Source organism: Gymnoscopelus microlampas (assembly GCF_963454915.1).
Source record: "Gymnoscopelus microlampas genome assembly, chromosome: 13".
Classification (NCBI taxonomy): Eukaryota; Metazoa; Chordata; class Actinopteri; order Myctophiformes; family Myctophidae; genus Gymnoscopelus; species Gymnoscopelus microlampas.
This window is the reverse complement of record NC_139950.1, coordinates 24,386,511-24,403,655: the sequence shown is the minus strand read 5'-3', so window position 1 is coordinate 24,403,655 and position 17,145 is coordinate 24,386,511. Positions and strand designations below refer to the sequence as shown.

The following is a 17,145-nucleotide window of genomic DNA, read 5'->3' as shown; positions in this document are numbered from 1 at the left end:
GGCTTTGTTTTGCATGGCCCAGCAACTGAAACAATCACTTTGACTTCCTGCAAAGACAGGACAGGCAGTTCAATAAAAAGGATGTTTGTTTTAAGCATTTCAAATAAGTTACAACACACACACGCACGCAGGCACGCACGCACGTACGCACACACACACACTCACACACTCTCCTCTGTCTCTCTCGCTCTGTTCTCACATTGTTCTTTTCCCTCTAATTCTCTACCGTATTACCGCCCCTCTTGCTTTCTCTCCCTCTCTCCCCCTCTCTCTTCCTCTCTCTCTCTTCACTTTCGCTGTGTATTGTTGTTTACAGTTTACACTTTATGTCCAGTCTTACTGGCACCGTAAGACCGCTAACGCCTGGTCTGTCTTTCTGTCTACAGGTTTTTCCTCTGGTCCCTTCCCATCCTTACTTGACTCCTGAGTCCCCATTGGCTGCTATTTCAGAGGGGGTTGAGCTCAGTATGGGGTAAGGGAACCAAGAGGAGACACCTGAGCAACAATACCTGAAGACCCCTCACCTGCAAAGGTAAGCTCACACTCACACTCACTCACACACTCACACACTAGGGCTGCCCCTGAAGCCATTAATTAGGGTTCAGACTTTCGGTGGCGTTTCCGAACGAATGTTCTAACCTTCGTTTTATGAATGTAATTATATATTGGGGGTGGGGCATAGTGACGTGCCATTAGAGGTAAATAATAAACATGTGGTGTTATGTGGGTTGCCTCTGTGGACATATCGGGGCTGACAGGGAAGTCCATGGTCTTTGATGATGGAAATAAATGACTGTATGGAGACATATCCATCGTCATATTTGTAATTTGTTCATGTTTGCTGCTACATCTTTTAATGTAGCCTGCCTGTCGTTACCAACACTGCTAGGGTAGCAATGCTAAGCTAACTAAGCTAACTTGTCCCTTGCGGTTTGTAAACCCCCCTCGATAGTATGACGCTCAGTTATTACCACTCTGTACTCCAACCACTCCCATCATTAACATTCAACTTTATACCAATCTTCCAGCAGTAACTGGTTTCTATTTACTGCTCTGTGCTCAGATCTGGTGTACAATCATAATGTGGATGGTTACAGTAATTTCAGTTTTTAGCAACACATGTAATGTCTCACCTAAGAATATGACTTGTGACCACACATGACATTGCAAGTAATTGAAAAGAGTATAAAATGGATATCTCACATTCACAAACAATTGAAGACACACACACACACACACACACACACACACACACACACACACACACACACACACACACACACACACACACCTTAAAATGGTGACATTTCTGCTGTCTACCCTTCCACCCCTCCCCCCACTCAGATAGAAAGCCTTACCTCATATGACCTTTTATCAGGTTGAACATGAAGACTCATCAAACAGTTCCTGGCATTGTCCAGTAGATTACTGCTGTGATCTAATCAATGAGGTTTAGAAGGCCTGCCTTTTCCACAGTGATCGATGATGGATAACATCATGGCCCATCTGGACTTGTGCGTTATGCCACTGCACTGCTTGCAATCTGCAGTGTCCATTATCGTCATTAGGTTATTAAAAGAGAACATTGAGATACTGGCAATGCGCCATTGGGAAACTTGGTTTCGGTGATTGCGATGGGAATTGAGATGGCATGTGGACACTGGACAGCTGTAATGAAAATAGTAAAACATTGTCTCCCAGGTCAGAGGTTCTACACAGCCCTGAGAATTACTCATGTGGGACAGAGGCTGTCTCGTTTTGGGTTCTTTTGGGGTGAAAAGCGGTAGTCATTATCTTGACCCTCTTTTTTTCAAATGGTTAATTGTGTAGCCAAACCGGAAGACAGCACGCACGTAGTGTAGATGTTAGATGGAATAGACAATCTCCACCATCTGTCTGTTAGAGTTACTCAGTATTCAGGCCTAGTTTGGGCATGTTTGTTTTGCACCATTGTATTCACAAATGTTAATGATTATTGTCATTATACTCCTCCAAGAATACATTCACAATGTGTTTATGACTAAAACTGCAGCTAGACTAGCCACTACTATGTTTTTATGTGCAAGTGCAAAGCATACAATACGTTTACTGTAGGCATACAAGGTCATTTAGTTTATTGTGTGGTATGTCTGGTATGTATGGTATTTGCGTATGCCAAGTCATGTATTTGGTGTGTGCTACTGTACGCATGCATGAGGGAAAGACAAGAAGGGGACATGTGAGGGAAATATATGACAGGGCGGGGGGAGAGGGAGGGAGAGAGTGACAGGGACACACTACCTGTAGAGTCCTGTAATATTAGCCTTTAAAACTGTAGTTCTTACCATGCCTTACCATTGGACAAGAGACATTCCCAGAGTTATAATTACGGTATTGCCAACAACAAAAAGAGCCCGCCCAGTTTTGTGTGTAATGTCGCCGCCCATGTACGTAGATACAGTGTATATATGGTGATGATAACATACATGTTTGTTGAAGTGGTTATAAGAATGATTACCACATTTTACTCAAGAACATCACTGTCTGTTACACAGCAACTTTAGCAGTATTGTTCTGCCTTGTTTACGTGTAATTAGCCTAATTCCTAACACAATTTTCTTAACGGTGGTGCACAAAATATTTATTTAAATCAAAACAAGCAAAGCTTCTGTCTTTAGCTCTCTCAGTGCCAATGAAATAAAAATATATGTTCATACTGTGCCTGAGCAAAAAAAAAATTTAAGTAAAAAAAAAAGTGCTCAGGAGTGGAGATACAGCCTTTTTCAGTAATAAGTTAAACAAGAAGTGAATGGAGCAGCAAATCTTCGGATCACGATGTCTTGGGTTCTGAACATTCTTTTCCAAAAAATAAATAAAATATATATTTTTTTAAACTCAGGATTTTTTGTTCTTGGCACTGAGGGCATTCAGAAAAAACTCGGGATAACTCGTTTTGTGGCACTGAGAGAGGTAATTAGGTATAGAACCATACCGACATCAATACATGTCATTGTCTATTCACTAATAGTATATAAACATAGATCATTTTGCCATTCATTTTAGATTCAGTTTGTTTATATTTTGTCCAAAGTTATTAAAACATTACCAAACTTAACTGAATAATTGAGTCAGTGTTGGCCAAACGTAATTGCATGGGGTTAATAGGTCAATCTTCTTTGGAAATGCATGTTTTCTCCAGGGGCTATTTTAGGCTAGACTTTTCAAATTAAACCATGCTTTAAAACGTTAACATGACCAAAAAATAGCCATACAGTTATATTTTGTTTGTAGGATTTCCCATCTCAAGCAAGTTTTCAAGTTGTTTTTGATTTGATTCAGTTCATTCCATACTGTAATGAACTGAATCCAGTAGTGGTTTCCCCGAAAATCAAACAAACCACAAAATGCTTTGGAAAATGGTCGGCAGTACTGTCAAGTATACCATGAGTCATAGTTAGTGGGCCAAACATGCCAGACCACCCGCATGAGCCTGTACTGCTGAAAACAATGATAAAAAAACATGATATAAAGGCAATGACATTCTCAAGGTTGTGTTATACCACGAGATACTGCATTTGCACTGCTGTGGTGACCCACAGCTGCATCTCCAGTGCCAGTAGTTCATAGGATAGCACAACCTTTCATATGTTATTGCTTAGATCTGTCGTGAATCCGTTTTGTGTTACTCACTTTGCCTTGGTTAATCTTTCATGGTGTTTGAGACGTATGCAAGGAGCATGAGAGGTTAGGAAAGGCTGAGGGAAGGAGAGGGAGGCAGATAGAGGAGTTCAAGGAAAGTGATGGGCAGAGGCAAAGAGAACAGGACAGGGAGATGAGAATGACAGAGAAGAGGAGAATGAGAAGGGAAGAGACGGATAGGGTTAAGGAGAGAGCGGGGAAATAAGGGGAGGGGATGACAAACAGGAGGCAGCATGGCTGTGTTGCAGAGATGTTGCTAGGAGGCACACGAGCAGAAACCTAATACAGAGTCATTGAGGCAGTAAGAGGAAATGGCAACAGCGTGGCGGAGAGAGAACCCACCTCAAATCACGTCACCAACCTTTTCACTTAGTTTATTCACGTAATTCTTTTTTGGAGCTGATTGAGAAATCCACTGCGTATTATGATATGAAGTAATATCAATGAATTAAAGACAAGTCATCATCTTCCCCGGGATTAACCTGTACTCTGTGGCCCAGCACTAGAAAGACTGATGTAACAAATAACAAGCTGTTGAATGAGCTGTTGTAGCAGGTTCCATTTTATGTTTTTATTTTAGGGACTTTTTGGGCTTACTAGCTAGTTTGTGGTCATTTTCCTCTGATGCTCTGTGGCATACCAGTTAAATGTTTTTTCTTTACTTGCATATTAACGTTTACACAGATTTTCCTTCTAACGTCACATTTCACATATTAATAATGATATTTTGTTTGGTAGAGTGGAATGAATCAATGTATTTATTTAACAAAAGTCGAGAGCTCTCGCAGACTGCCACATGCAAATACATGTCTCAATATCAGACATGTGTTCCCTTTAAACACAACAAGAGAACACTTGTAGATGGAGGCTTGGTTAGTGGACAGAGCCGTACATGGTTCTTTCTACATGACCATGCTAGATTTACAAATAGTTACTCTTGACAGACTGCTGACAGGTGAGAACATGGTTAGACCTGCCTAGTGACCGGATGTCCTCTAGGCTCTTAGTAAAGGCTCAGAGGAGGCATAACTATAATCACAGACAAAACCGTGTTGTATTATCATATCTGACATTACAATTTCATAGAAATAAAAAGAATGTCATGCCATGAATGTAACTTCTATTAGTTCTTGACCCCATTTTTTGTCCTAGATTTTTACGTTTGTGTCAAAGTCAGAGGACACTCATGTACTGTATAAATGAGGCCACTGTCGAGGTTCTCTGAGCAAAAAGCTTCAAGGAATTAAATCTAATACAGAAACAGACAGGCACGCGGATATATAAAGAGGAAAGGCAGAGGTAGAGAGAGGAGAATGTTATCATCGCAGAACGTGCAAGTGTTCCAATGGAGAAACCCGAGTCAGAACCACATGTGGTGAAAGGCTGTATTGTTCTCTGTGTTTGCTCCGTTCTTCATTCAACGTCACATGTTTCTTTTTCTTTTATTAAAATTTATCAGGCTGGAACAGGTACCAGCCAGGTGACAATAAAGCCCTCAAATGTTTGGCTTCCTTAAAATCTCTTCATTATCGTTGGCAAGGCCATATTTCATCATGCTTTCTAAACATGTCATACTAAACAATTGGGAAATTAACACAGGCGGCAAGGTCCACGTATCGAAAATGTCACAGGTTCAGTCCCCATAAAGGACAGTGAGTGTGTCCATCAACAGCCAGTTTGTCTTGTCTGCATGTCCTTGAACTAGACACTGACTCTCTTACCTGCTCACTCATTGTAAGTAACTCAGGATGGAACGTGTCAGCTAAATGCCCTAATGGAACAGTGCTCAGTCTTTATTACCACACGACCAGCGGCAGTGGAAACTGCTCTCTCTCTATAGCATGGTGAAATGGAACACCTCTGCTGCTCAGAGTACATAGAGCAAACAGAATAGAACGGCCTTTTATTGCTAAATGACCAGGGGCAGCTGAAATGGCTCTCGGTATAGCAAGGTTGTTGTTTTTTCCTTCACCTCTGTAGCACTTTGAGATTTACCGCTTTAATTAAAAGTGCACTACACCGCTCCCCCAGCCACCAAACTGGTGCTGTAGGAGCTAAGTCAGCCAACACACAGGGATCAATCACGAGGGCGTCCCACTCCAATGTATGTGGACGTACTAAAGAAAGATGCAGGGGCAGAAAGTGCTGGCGAGCTAGCCAGATGCATGGAGGATCAAGATGACTGAAAACGCTGTTGGAGGGCTTGTCCAAGGACAACCTACATAGACGAATGAAATGTATTATTATTAGTAATAATATTAGTATTATTATTATTATGGCCTGGAATAGCTCTCTTACATTACTACATATTAGAATCAAATGGAGAAATTGCATTCAGTACAGCGTGATGGAAATAACTGCTGTATAACAAAACAGAATTGGAATCTTAATTGCAATATGACCATGACCAATAGAACATTCTAGCCTTAAGTACATGAAGCTGAATAGACCCCACATTGTTGGGTAAAAGTTGGCATAAGTGATATATTTTTATTTTTAAGTGTTAACTACGTAGGTCATCGGTATAGAGTATTTGTTCAGTAACAGGGGTGTCTCCAGCTCTTTAGTAAACAGAAAAGACATTTTCAGGCTCTGTCTATTCGGGAATGATGCAAGCCGCGAATGATGCAGGTTGGGAACCCATTGTACTTAATGTCAGAGTACCCAGCGCAGTACCCACCACCATAGTACTTTGAGGCTAGTCTAGTCGAGAGAACCAGGAAGGTGCTAACTTGCTGCTTCAGACTACAGAAACATCTCTTGACCACTCCATTACTGTTATACCACTTAACTCTAGTGTGGTCTAGACTAGGAAAGGTAATTCAAAATGTTTTAATGAGGGGTGGTAGTCTAAATTGAATAGACCTAGCATGGTCCTTGGCATGAGCCACAATGCAATTGGATTGTGAAAATCAATCAGTAAGTGGAGGTCTGTTTGTGGGCTGTTTTTTTTACTGGCTGTCATCATCAAGGTAGACCTACCCACAAGTCATCCAACTCAGTTGACCAGACCCTTTTTGGCACAGACAAATGTTTACCAATGGCTTCGACACCAGCTGGATAATAGAGCCCCAAAATAAGTTGGCACAAGGGGTGGCATTTCCTGTCTGAACCTCACTAGGCAAATGTAATAGAAGGCTGTTTATCTAATTCTTCCTTCCTCTTCTTATGTTTATCTAGGCTAATCCTACCAGTGAATTTCGTTTTAAGAGCTCAATCATAAGCTTTGTTGGGCAATGTAATAAACCAAGTTGACACCCCTTAAGTGAACTTTGTACAGTGCATGCTTATCTAAATGGTTTTGTGGTATTTAGTTTCGGGAAAAGCCATATAGTCTAGTTTATTTGTCTTAATGGATATGACTACTTAGGCTAATTGTTAACATGCACACTCTTGGACAGCGAGAGATAATGCTAACCATGCAGGAATGTACCGTTCACTAATTTGCTAATGTGCCTGATAAGTGCATTTAGCTGCTGTGCAACCTATAGTACAATGAATGCACACACCCACAGCATGAGCTTCACTCCTAGGGTATATCACCAACATTACAAACAAACAAAGGAGTGCATAGGAGTCGAGTTTTTAGGAGTTAGCAGTCCACTTGCCCTCTGATTTGTTTACTTTTTTAGCTAGAAAAAGGTTAAGAGGGAGAATTAGATTTTCATCCTAGACCAACAGGCATACATGTGGTTCTGGAGGATGATAATCCTACACCACCACCACATGCTCTGTTAGGGTCATTCTAAATGTGACCTATGTACGTATATAAGCATAGGTCTGAACTTTGACCTTGCACGGTTGCGCTGTGACCAACTTCCGGACCAACTTTATGGAGGAAAACAATCAGTAGTGCTGGTCTTGACATTACATATCGACTAAGTTTGATCCAGATCAGATTAAAACTGATCTGGATCAAACTCTCTTTTGGGTGTGTCTGTCTTTCACTATTACGCCATTTGGGAGACAGCTACTGTGACGGGAGAGATAGGATCTGATGCTGTAGGTGTAGTATCGGTGGTGTATTGTCAAAGTGCATATCAGTCACTTCATAGATATTAAGTATGCTTGATGGGAGAGGTGAGGTAGTAATTTGTCGTGAGAGATGTATATGTCATTGTTGTGATGATGTTCATATGGGAGTGGTATTTCGCTCACAAGTTTGCCTGTAGATCATATTTCCATTGGAATGCTGTAGAAGGAGCTGTCTTCCTTACCACTGCTTCCTCCATCTTCATGGTGTTGTATAATCTCTGTTTCTTTACCATAGGAACAGTTCTGATCTTGCCCCCAAAAGTGTTAATTTGCCCAATTTTTATTTTAGGCCCCATGAGGAATTCTGGACGCTGGATAGTTTCATTAATATCTTTTTCGGGCACGACTGCCCCACATGTTCTAAATTAATTTGATATGCATGCTAAATTTATACTTTCCTCCTCTGTGTACCCTATCTTTCCGCTGTGAAAGATAATAGACATATCAAATACTTCTGTGCCCATAGATTGTTCAGTTGTGCCCATAGATTGTTCAGTTAGAATGAACAATCTGTTTAGTTAGAATTAACCTAGTGTGTAGACATAAGGCAAGTTTATTTGTGTAACACATTTCAACAAAAATGCAATTCAAAGTCCTTTATACAAAACATAAACATTAAGAGATTAAAACGGAGCATTAAGACACAAAATAAACACATTATAAAAAATAACATAAAATAAAACAAACATTACAGTGCAGAATAAAAGATTTCTTTTAAATCAGTAAAATGCTGTGACTTGAGCTTCAGCTTTGACGTAGAGTGTTATAGCAGACCTGCATTTTTTTATAACATAATAAACTAGAAAATGTGCTCCTCGGAGCACAAGTCTCCGCCAGCAGACTTGTGTTGGGAATGTTGGGAATGTTCTAATTCTTATGTTCTAATTCTTACAAAAAATAGAACATGTTACTGTGTCATAGTAACATGACACACTGTCTGTATAAGTGTCCTATCCGTCCTGTCTGTGTAAGTGTCCTATCCGTCCTGTCTGTGTAAGTGTCCTATCCGTCCTGTCTGTGTAAGTGTCCTATCCGTCCTGTCTGTGTAAGTGTCCTATCCGTCCTGTCTGTGTAAGTGTCCTATCCGTCCTGTCTGTGTAAGTGTCCTATCCGTCCTGTCTGTGTAAGTGTCCTATCCGTCCTGTCTGTGTAAGTGTCCTATCCGTCCTGTCTGTGTAAGTGTCCTATCCGCCCTGTCTGTGTAAGTGTCCTATCCGTCTGTCGGAAAGGTGACATGTAACCACTAAATGTTAGCTTGGCTGATGGCACTGATGTCACTTCGGAACGCGCACCGCAGCGCTCCGAAGTAACACATCTATTTATAGGCCGCTATACGTCATGCGTCTCACTAGCCAATCAGAGCGCACTCTTTCAACGTATTGTCACGTGTCACGTGAGGCTTGACCAATGTTAGCTTGGCCGAGGGGGGGGGGACGGAAAGTGAAAACATAGTCTCCTGGCGGAGACAATAATAACATTTTATTCTTGTGTGTGTGTGTGTGTGTGTGTGTGTGTGTGTGTGTGTGTGTGTGTGTGTGTGTGTGTGTGTGTGTGTGTGTGTGTGTGTGTGTGTGTGTGTGTGTGTGTGTGTGTGTGTGTGTGTGTGTGTGTGTGTGTGTGTGTGTGTGTGTTCGTGTCCAGTCCAGGTGGTGAGCGGCGGAGGCGGGCCTTCATCGCTGCCATGGCATTGCTGCGGGGAAGGTTAAAGGTGTTTGTGGTGGTGATGATGTTCAACCTGTTCATCTTCATCCTGATCTCGCGTAACAGCAGCCAAGACAAGAGTGGCCGCAACAAGGTGCGCGTGCCTACCAAACGCTTCTGGGCCAAACTGCTGCCAAACAATGCTTACTGGAATCGCAGGCAGCAGATTCTAGACCTCCAACAAAACCCCATCCTCATCTTAAATGACAGCACTGCCGAAATGCCAGACTGGCTTAACGACACAGGGTTGAACTCTGACCCCTGCCAGCCTGACCTCAGGATCACCACCCAGGTGAAAGACTACAACTCCCTACCTGGCCGCTTCAAGGACTTCCTGCTTTACATGCGCTGCCGTTCCTATCCACTATTGGTGGACCAGCCTCATATCTGCCAGGACCCACCTTTTCTGCTGCTGGCCGTCAAATCCCTGGCCTCGCACTTTGACCGCCGCCAGGCCATTCGTCAGTCGTGGGGACGGGCGGGCATGCTGGCCAATCAGACAGTGGCTACGGTTTTCCTCCTCGGCAACGCCACCCCATTCGACCACCACCCGGATCTATCAGAGATGCTACGCTACGAGAGCAAGCGACATCGGGACATCGTCCAGTGGGACTACAGGGACTCGTTCTTCAACCTGACCGTCAAAGAGGTGCTGTTCCAGGAGTGGGTGCAGACTCGCTGCTCGGGGGCACGCTACATCTTCAAAGGGGATGACGACGTCTTCGTCAATACCCACCGCATCCTGGATTTTCTCAAGGGTCTCTCAGGACCTAAGGCCAGGGACCTGTTTGTGGGTGATGTGATCACTAACGCGGGGCCTCACCGTGACAAGAAGGTCAAGTACTTCATCCCAGACAGCATGTACGTTGGCACGTATCCTCCGTATGCCGGGGGAGGGGGGTACCTGTACTCTGGTGATCTGGCTGCCCGCCTGTACAATGTATCGGAGCACGTGGCGCTCTACCCCATAGATGATGTCTACACAGGCATGTGCCTCAGGAAACTAGGCCTGGCGCCAGAAAAACACAAGGGCTTCAGGACCTTTGACATAGAGGAGAAGTACAGGTCAAACCCCTGTGCCTATAAGAGTCTGATGCTCGTGCACCCCAGGACCCCACAGGAGATGATACAGATCTGGGCTTGGCTCAGTGACCCTGACTTAAACTGCCAGTAACATTCCAGAGTTAGCCATTTTGGATATGACTAACTGGGTACATTGTCCGGTGGTATTAATTTTGTGTCCAGTGGCTGAGATTGCACAGCTGCCAACATTTGGGGTTCTGGCCATTTGGCCAGATTGTCAGACTAAAATGGTAAAGATTGGCAAGATGCATTCATTTTGTGTTAGTTTGAAATGGCCAGGTTCGCCCAGTAGGAGTCATTTTGTGTCTGATGGAAATGATACCTATGATAACAAACGTTAAGCTTGCCCTGCAGAAGTCATTTGGGGTCCGACTTGTTGGCAACTGTGTGGTACTGGCCTATATCAGCTGATATGTCTGAATGGCCAACATTATTTTATTTTGTGGATGCGTTTGGCAGCTTTATGTCATTAAGATATATATTTTATGGTAATTTGGGTCGCCTGCCTTCTTAGTGCAGGCAAATAAATGCATCGCACCCCTTAAAATAAGGATTGCCTTGCACATTGTTGTTAAAAAAGGCCATCATAGTATTTTCACTTGATGTCAGACTTTGGTAGACCCAACTGCTGTCCTTTATTGTTAATGTTGAACTAGCTTCATCCAAAGTGAGCGTGTCTGTCATTTGCGTGCACATATTTATATTACATCTATTTATATGGCCTTTGTGATGCTTTAACACTGTGTATTGGCTCCCCAGTAGAGCCTGTCAATGCTGTATTACAATGAGACTTTGACTTATATAGCCGATCAACAAGCTCACGACGCATTGTGAGCTTGTGGATCGGCTATTTTTGGTGCCGACACCTGCGCGTAACTAAATCAGGCATTAGGCTATGTGTCCATTGGAGATCTCTTTTTTTTATATTGCTGGTTTCCTTTTCTCATTATTGTAATGCATTTAGAACTTCACTCAATTTAGTTGTCTCAATGGATTAGCATGTTTTTGCATTCTGTCTTCCTGCCGTTGGGCGTCAAAACTTTTTCAGAACTTTAACAAAAAAACATTGGGCTTCAAACCTGTTTTGCTTAGTCTCATAGCGACAGCAGGAGCCAGCTCTTACCAAAGGCCTTCCGTTGAATGCTGAGAAAAAGAGGGCTCCCAGTGGACACTGGCTTAATGGTTGCTTGTGGCTACGCATGTGCTCCTATTCCCATCCACACTCCCATAAGTGTTTAGTCGCTCTTCTCTCTGTCCTAGCCCCACACGCCATCCCCTGAGAAAGACCGATATAAAATTGTTTCATTGACCGTGTGTTTCTAATTTAGTGAGTTTCTTTCCAAACCACTTCAAGATAACCATTCAATCTCTTAGATATTGAAATTCCAGTGTGTGTAAAGCATTGCCAAGAAGAACCTAAGTTAATGTACATTTAAAAGAAAAGTAGCATAACATCCTGCAATCAAAATCGAGTGGCATTTTTGCATCTTGGAATGATTCTCCTCACATTTTCACAATATTTGAATCCGTACACCATTCTTTTTTTCTGTCTTCAAATGATGGATGTCTCTTTTGGAAATGAGACTAATTACACATGAATTTTTTAAGGCATGTGGTGGATGAAGAGAGTATTAGCTTCAGGGAGGAAAAAGGAGAGTAGGAGCCTTGCCTAGCTAAGCCCAGCAGGTCTGGGCTTGGTTTGGGATTGGTACGGAAATCCATATGCTGTCTATTTTGCTTTAATAACTTGTCAAAGCCCACTTCCCCCACATGCAAAATGCCAGTATAAATGTTAAAATGCATATTTTCCACAAAGTGCAGTGACTTTTTTATTTTAACCTACCACACACAAACCCTAGCTATACATAGAAAATCCCATGTTTTTTTTTAATCATTGGAATCTGTTGGTGATTTTTACACTTTTACATCCTTACGTTATTCCTTACGTTATCAGTGAGGGGGAAAGGGTTTGGTTTTTAATCATTGAACACAGCTTCACATCCCAAGCTCATAACTCCCGCTTCCATACTTTTTTGACTGACTGTTTTGCATTCTGGGGGTCTGGCAATTTTGCTGTTAATGTGGTTGTAAAAGTAGTATTGTGGAGGTATCGTGTTGTCAGGTTAAGCTCTTGGCTGTTTGCCTTTTGTCGCACATTTGTTTTAGTTTTTGTAATATATGTCACGAAATGCTGCATATATAAATTATATATGATAATATACTGTAATATATATATGGTTGTGTGTGTGTGTGTATGTGTATGTATATATGTATATATGTATGTATATATATATATATATATATATATATATATATATATAATTAAATGCACATATACATACTGTATCGACATGGAATGATTTGTTCACTTCTTCACATCCAACACTTGACTCTTGAGTTTTTGAACTGCACCCATTACACTGTGCATTGTCATATCATTGAGGACATTTTAGAATACACTGGTGTGTTTTTTTTTTGGTCCAATACAGTTTAGGCTTTAAATTGTCCAAAAAGACTATTAATGTCTAACATTGTGTTTGTCTTTACCAGGGATTAGAATTGTCAATAATTCACTTTTTACCAAAACACAACGTGGAGTAAGTTCTTGTTCTCCATTTAAAAATTGTTATTGTTTTTAAGTCAGTTTGAAAGTCTTCGACTGAGTAAACTTAATTTGAGCTGACCCCTGCCATGACCCCCAATGGTGGCCTTGACATAGAATGTTACAGTTTATAGCCCGAAAATCCGGAAGTGAGTTTGCAATGGGTTCCCATGGCAGATTTCCTATGCTTTTTATTTAGGGTTTTCCTTTTATGCAGAAAATTACGTTTATAGTAATTTATCCCAAACCCAATGCAAAACTTCAATTGGAAATCTGCAGAGCTAACTTCCGGTTGGCCCACAAAAAGACATCTTCCCTGTAACATGTGGCCAGGGGACTGCTGTTAGGCTGCCACCTGCTGGTCAGGTTGGTTAACTACAAATTGTAACAGTTGATGCATATACTGTATGTTAACAGCTCCAATAAGCAGCAGCTTTATTATACTTCATGCCAGTACTTTTCTTTTTTAGACCGTATATCTTCTCTGTATTTTTTGTTTTGTTTTTTTGGGATACCCAATCTACCATGATATGGTCGATTGACAGCTGGTTTCTTCATAAAATTACATATGGCAGCTGGTTTCTTACAGATCTGGGTTTATTATTTGTCAGAAATGTCAAACACTCAAAAAATCTATTTGCTGATAGTACTATTCAAACCCCATTCCGGTAAGGAAATGATCAGTTAGAAAAATGAAGATTACATTGAGGATCCTTCTTAAAGGTAGGGTAAGTAACCTTTTTTTTGTTAAAAGGTTAAAGCTCTATTTAGTCTGATAGTAATCATTGCTATAGAGTGTTTGTTCAGTAACTGGGGTCTCCCCGTCACTCCAGCTCTTTAATGAATTGAAAATACATTTTCAGCCAATCATGAGAGATTGCCCATTTATCAGCTTAGAATTTATAGTGTTCCAGTTCCAATTTTGTCTGGTCATTTTTTGGTGTCATCAGTTTCAAATTCACTTGTTTACCCTGTATCCTGTGTGTGAGTTCTCTCTCCTGATTGAATAAAATTGGACCCGACCTGAAAATGTGTTTTCTGTTTACCAAAGAGCTGCGATACAAGGAAACTCCTGTTACTGAACAGTCTAGCAATGAGTACTAACAGAATATAGAGCTATTTAACACTTTAACAATAAAATATCACTTAAACTACCTTCAAATGAAATGTTTACAAGTTGAAATAGTCATTTAAAGTAGTTATCTTGTTTTCCTTCACTGCATATTATCATTACTTCAACCTCCACCTCTAGCCCCAGCATGTTTATCCAGACATTTCAGCAGAAAACAAAGCCAAATGGAGATCATAGTGCCCCTGCCACAGAATCTTTGGACAATGATTACTAGGGACACTTCGGTATGTCAGAGGAGTGACAACAAATGGGATGATTCGAAGGCTCTCACCTCTTTCACTCTGATGTATCCCTTTTATTATGTGATTTGAAAGCCCTGTCGCTGTTCATAAATGAGTGGTTCTCAATATTTAAACGGGGAGGAAAAGGTGATGGCATTGAAATATTCCTTTTACTGGTGGCATACCCTTTGTAACCAATGGCAACCATTGTCCAGACATTACATGACACTTTTACAGGGACACTTTTACTGTTGCCTGATGGCCTGGGATTACAGCCTTCTCCTTTTCGTAAAATTGTCATTTCACTTCACTGTTTTGACAAGGAATGTACTATTTTCTGAACATTTATCAGTCATGTTAAACAGATACGCTGTCATATTCAGCTTTTCAACTTCTACACACTAAAATAACATTTACAAATTAACACTGAGCCTTTTACTGTGCATATTCTGAATGGCATTTGAGACAGAGCAACAAAATGTCACAATACTTGTACACCTCCAGAGTTTTCTGCCATTGACAAGAAAAAATAATTGACTCAGTCAGTTCTGTCCAAAGGGTATAAGACTTAGAGCAAATTGTATGTCAGCACACCAAAACATCATCAACAACATCAATTGAGACTAGACGGGAGTATTTAAGAGTGAGTCAAAGTGCAGAATATGTCATTATCTTGCCAACATTGACGATGTAATTTAGTCCTAGAATGTTGCCCAGAGGATAATACCATTGAAAGCCTTTTCTTGGCTGTGTTTTGCATAAAAATAACCAGCCATATCTGATGAATATCATTCCTTTGCAACACTGAGAGAGACATGTTATAAGTTCCTTAATTGCTGACTCAGAGAATGTTTAACTCTTAAACTAGCTGTTAGATCCAGAAACCATGATCCCATATTTAGAACTATATATTTATAGTCATCTGTCATTCACCTTCATGTCATATCTGGGTATTTCAGACACCTGTTGTAATTTCTGTGTAAGGATTTTGGACATTCTCTGCACTAATGAAATAGTAGTGTATGTATACCAAAAATGTGTATGTTTGTGTAAAATATTCTCAAACCTTGTCACGTGTGATTACTTTTCTATAACTTTGAGTGTCATTGATTATTTCAATAAAGTATATTTTGCTGTTTTTGTAAGTTCTGTTTAATTGTTTTTCTTAAGGCTTCATGGTGGTGTGACATTTTGAAACAACTTGGTAAAATCCTCAGTGTTTATTTGTTTGTAACTCCAGACTAGAGTGTACAAACGTAACCAAATGGACTCTTATGCAACCGGGACACAGGAATAAGGTACTATTGGGATTTGATAACGGGAGGACCCACTTTGTATTTAGTTTTTTCTTTACACTTTATTTAACCAGAGAAAGCACATTGAGATTTACATCTCACACGTGACTCCTTAATAAGAAGACAACATACAGGAATTCACAAAAGCAAAAAGGCCAAACAACATTACATTAATGGATAAAACAGACTAACTAGTGATTAATAAAAAGGTTTATTAAATACCGTACTCATATGTGGACTCCATGCACAGTGCAACCACTGAAGGTTCATCTAGTTTGTAATATCCAAAAACTGTTGTGCAAATAAAAACAAATAAATGACCACATCATATAAAACAGACAAAACATAATACCCTAATCCCATTGACCTTGGACCAATGGTTTTCAACTCTGATCTTTAGGTCCCAGCGTACTGTTAGTTTTCTATTCAATTGCTGTAAGTAGTTTGCAGCCTTGCCTTTTGCACTGGTTCTGGTCCCTGGTTGGACTACTTTAATGACAACCAGCTGCAGTCCTTCTCCTACTGGATTCTTGAGACAATAGTTGAGAATCTCTGTAGAGAGAGAGACAGAAAAGACTGGCCTTCATGCACTTGTTGCATACAAAAATACTACATTGCTATGTATGCAGTGGTCAGTGCCCTAAATCAGTGGTTCTCAACCTGTGGGTCGGGACCCCGGTGAGGTCCCCTAATGACAGTGAAGTGACAATTTAAGGACCTTTAAGACCTTTTTAATACCTTAAAAAAAAGGGAAAAGATAAAATATCATTACTGCATCAAAAGTAATCAACAAACTATACTATACCGCCTGGGTTCTTTGTTTAGTGTTATTGCAACCTTCCACCAGCAGAGGGCAGCAGTAGTGTGCAGACTGCAGACCAGTACAGAGAGGATCCTTGCACAGCTTGCATGTACACTCGTAGGCAGAGAACTGTGATGTGGATTGTAATGCATGCTTCACTGCCAATCACTTGAACAGTAAAGTCTTGAACTTGATGGCGAATACGGAATAGATTGTAATCAGCCCCTGACACTCATGTAATCACACACACACACACACACACACACACACACACACACACACACACACACACACACACACACACACACACACACACACACACACACACACACACACACACACTCTCTCTCTCTCTCTCTCTCTCTCTCTCTCTCTCTCTCTCTCTCTCTCTCTCTCTCTCTCTCTCTCCTCTGTCACACACACCAGACTAGCCAGGATGTTGGCAATCAACAGAGGCAACCTCTTTCAGCTTTACCTCCTGAGGTTTGACCCTCTCATCGCAGGACCACGGGGATGGTGGGATCTGGTTGCCATGACAACCTTGTTCCCAAGGCACTAACAGGCACCTGCGGTTTAAGCCCAGGAAGTAAGTGTTT

At 41.2% G+C, this 17,145-nt stretch overlaps 1 protein-coding gene across 2 annotated transcripts in view; it reads left to right on the top strand.

Moving 5' to 3' along the window:
- The window catches only part of b3gnt2b (UDP-GlcNAc:betaGal beta-1,3-N-acetylglucosaminyltransferase 2b), a 33,481-nt gene extending 17,891 nt beyond the window's left edge, over window positions 1-15,590 (top strand). Inside the window, exons 2-3 of one of the 2 annotated variants that reach the window (XM_084077226.1) lie at window positions 387-532; window positions 9,360-15,590. In XM_084077226.1, coding sequence (XP_083933352.1) covers window positions 9,395-10,588 — 1,194 coding nt within the window. In that variant the 5' untranslated portion in view covers window positions 387-532; window positions 9,360-9,394 and the 3' untranslated portion in view covers window positions 10,589-15,590. Of the gene's footprint in view, window positions 1-386; window positions 533-9,354 lie in introns of both variants that reach the window. The other variant, XM_084077225.1, reaches the window with a different exon arrangement.
- Window positions 15,591-17,145: the final 1,555 nt, after the last annotated feature.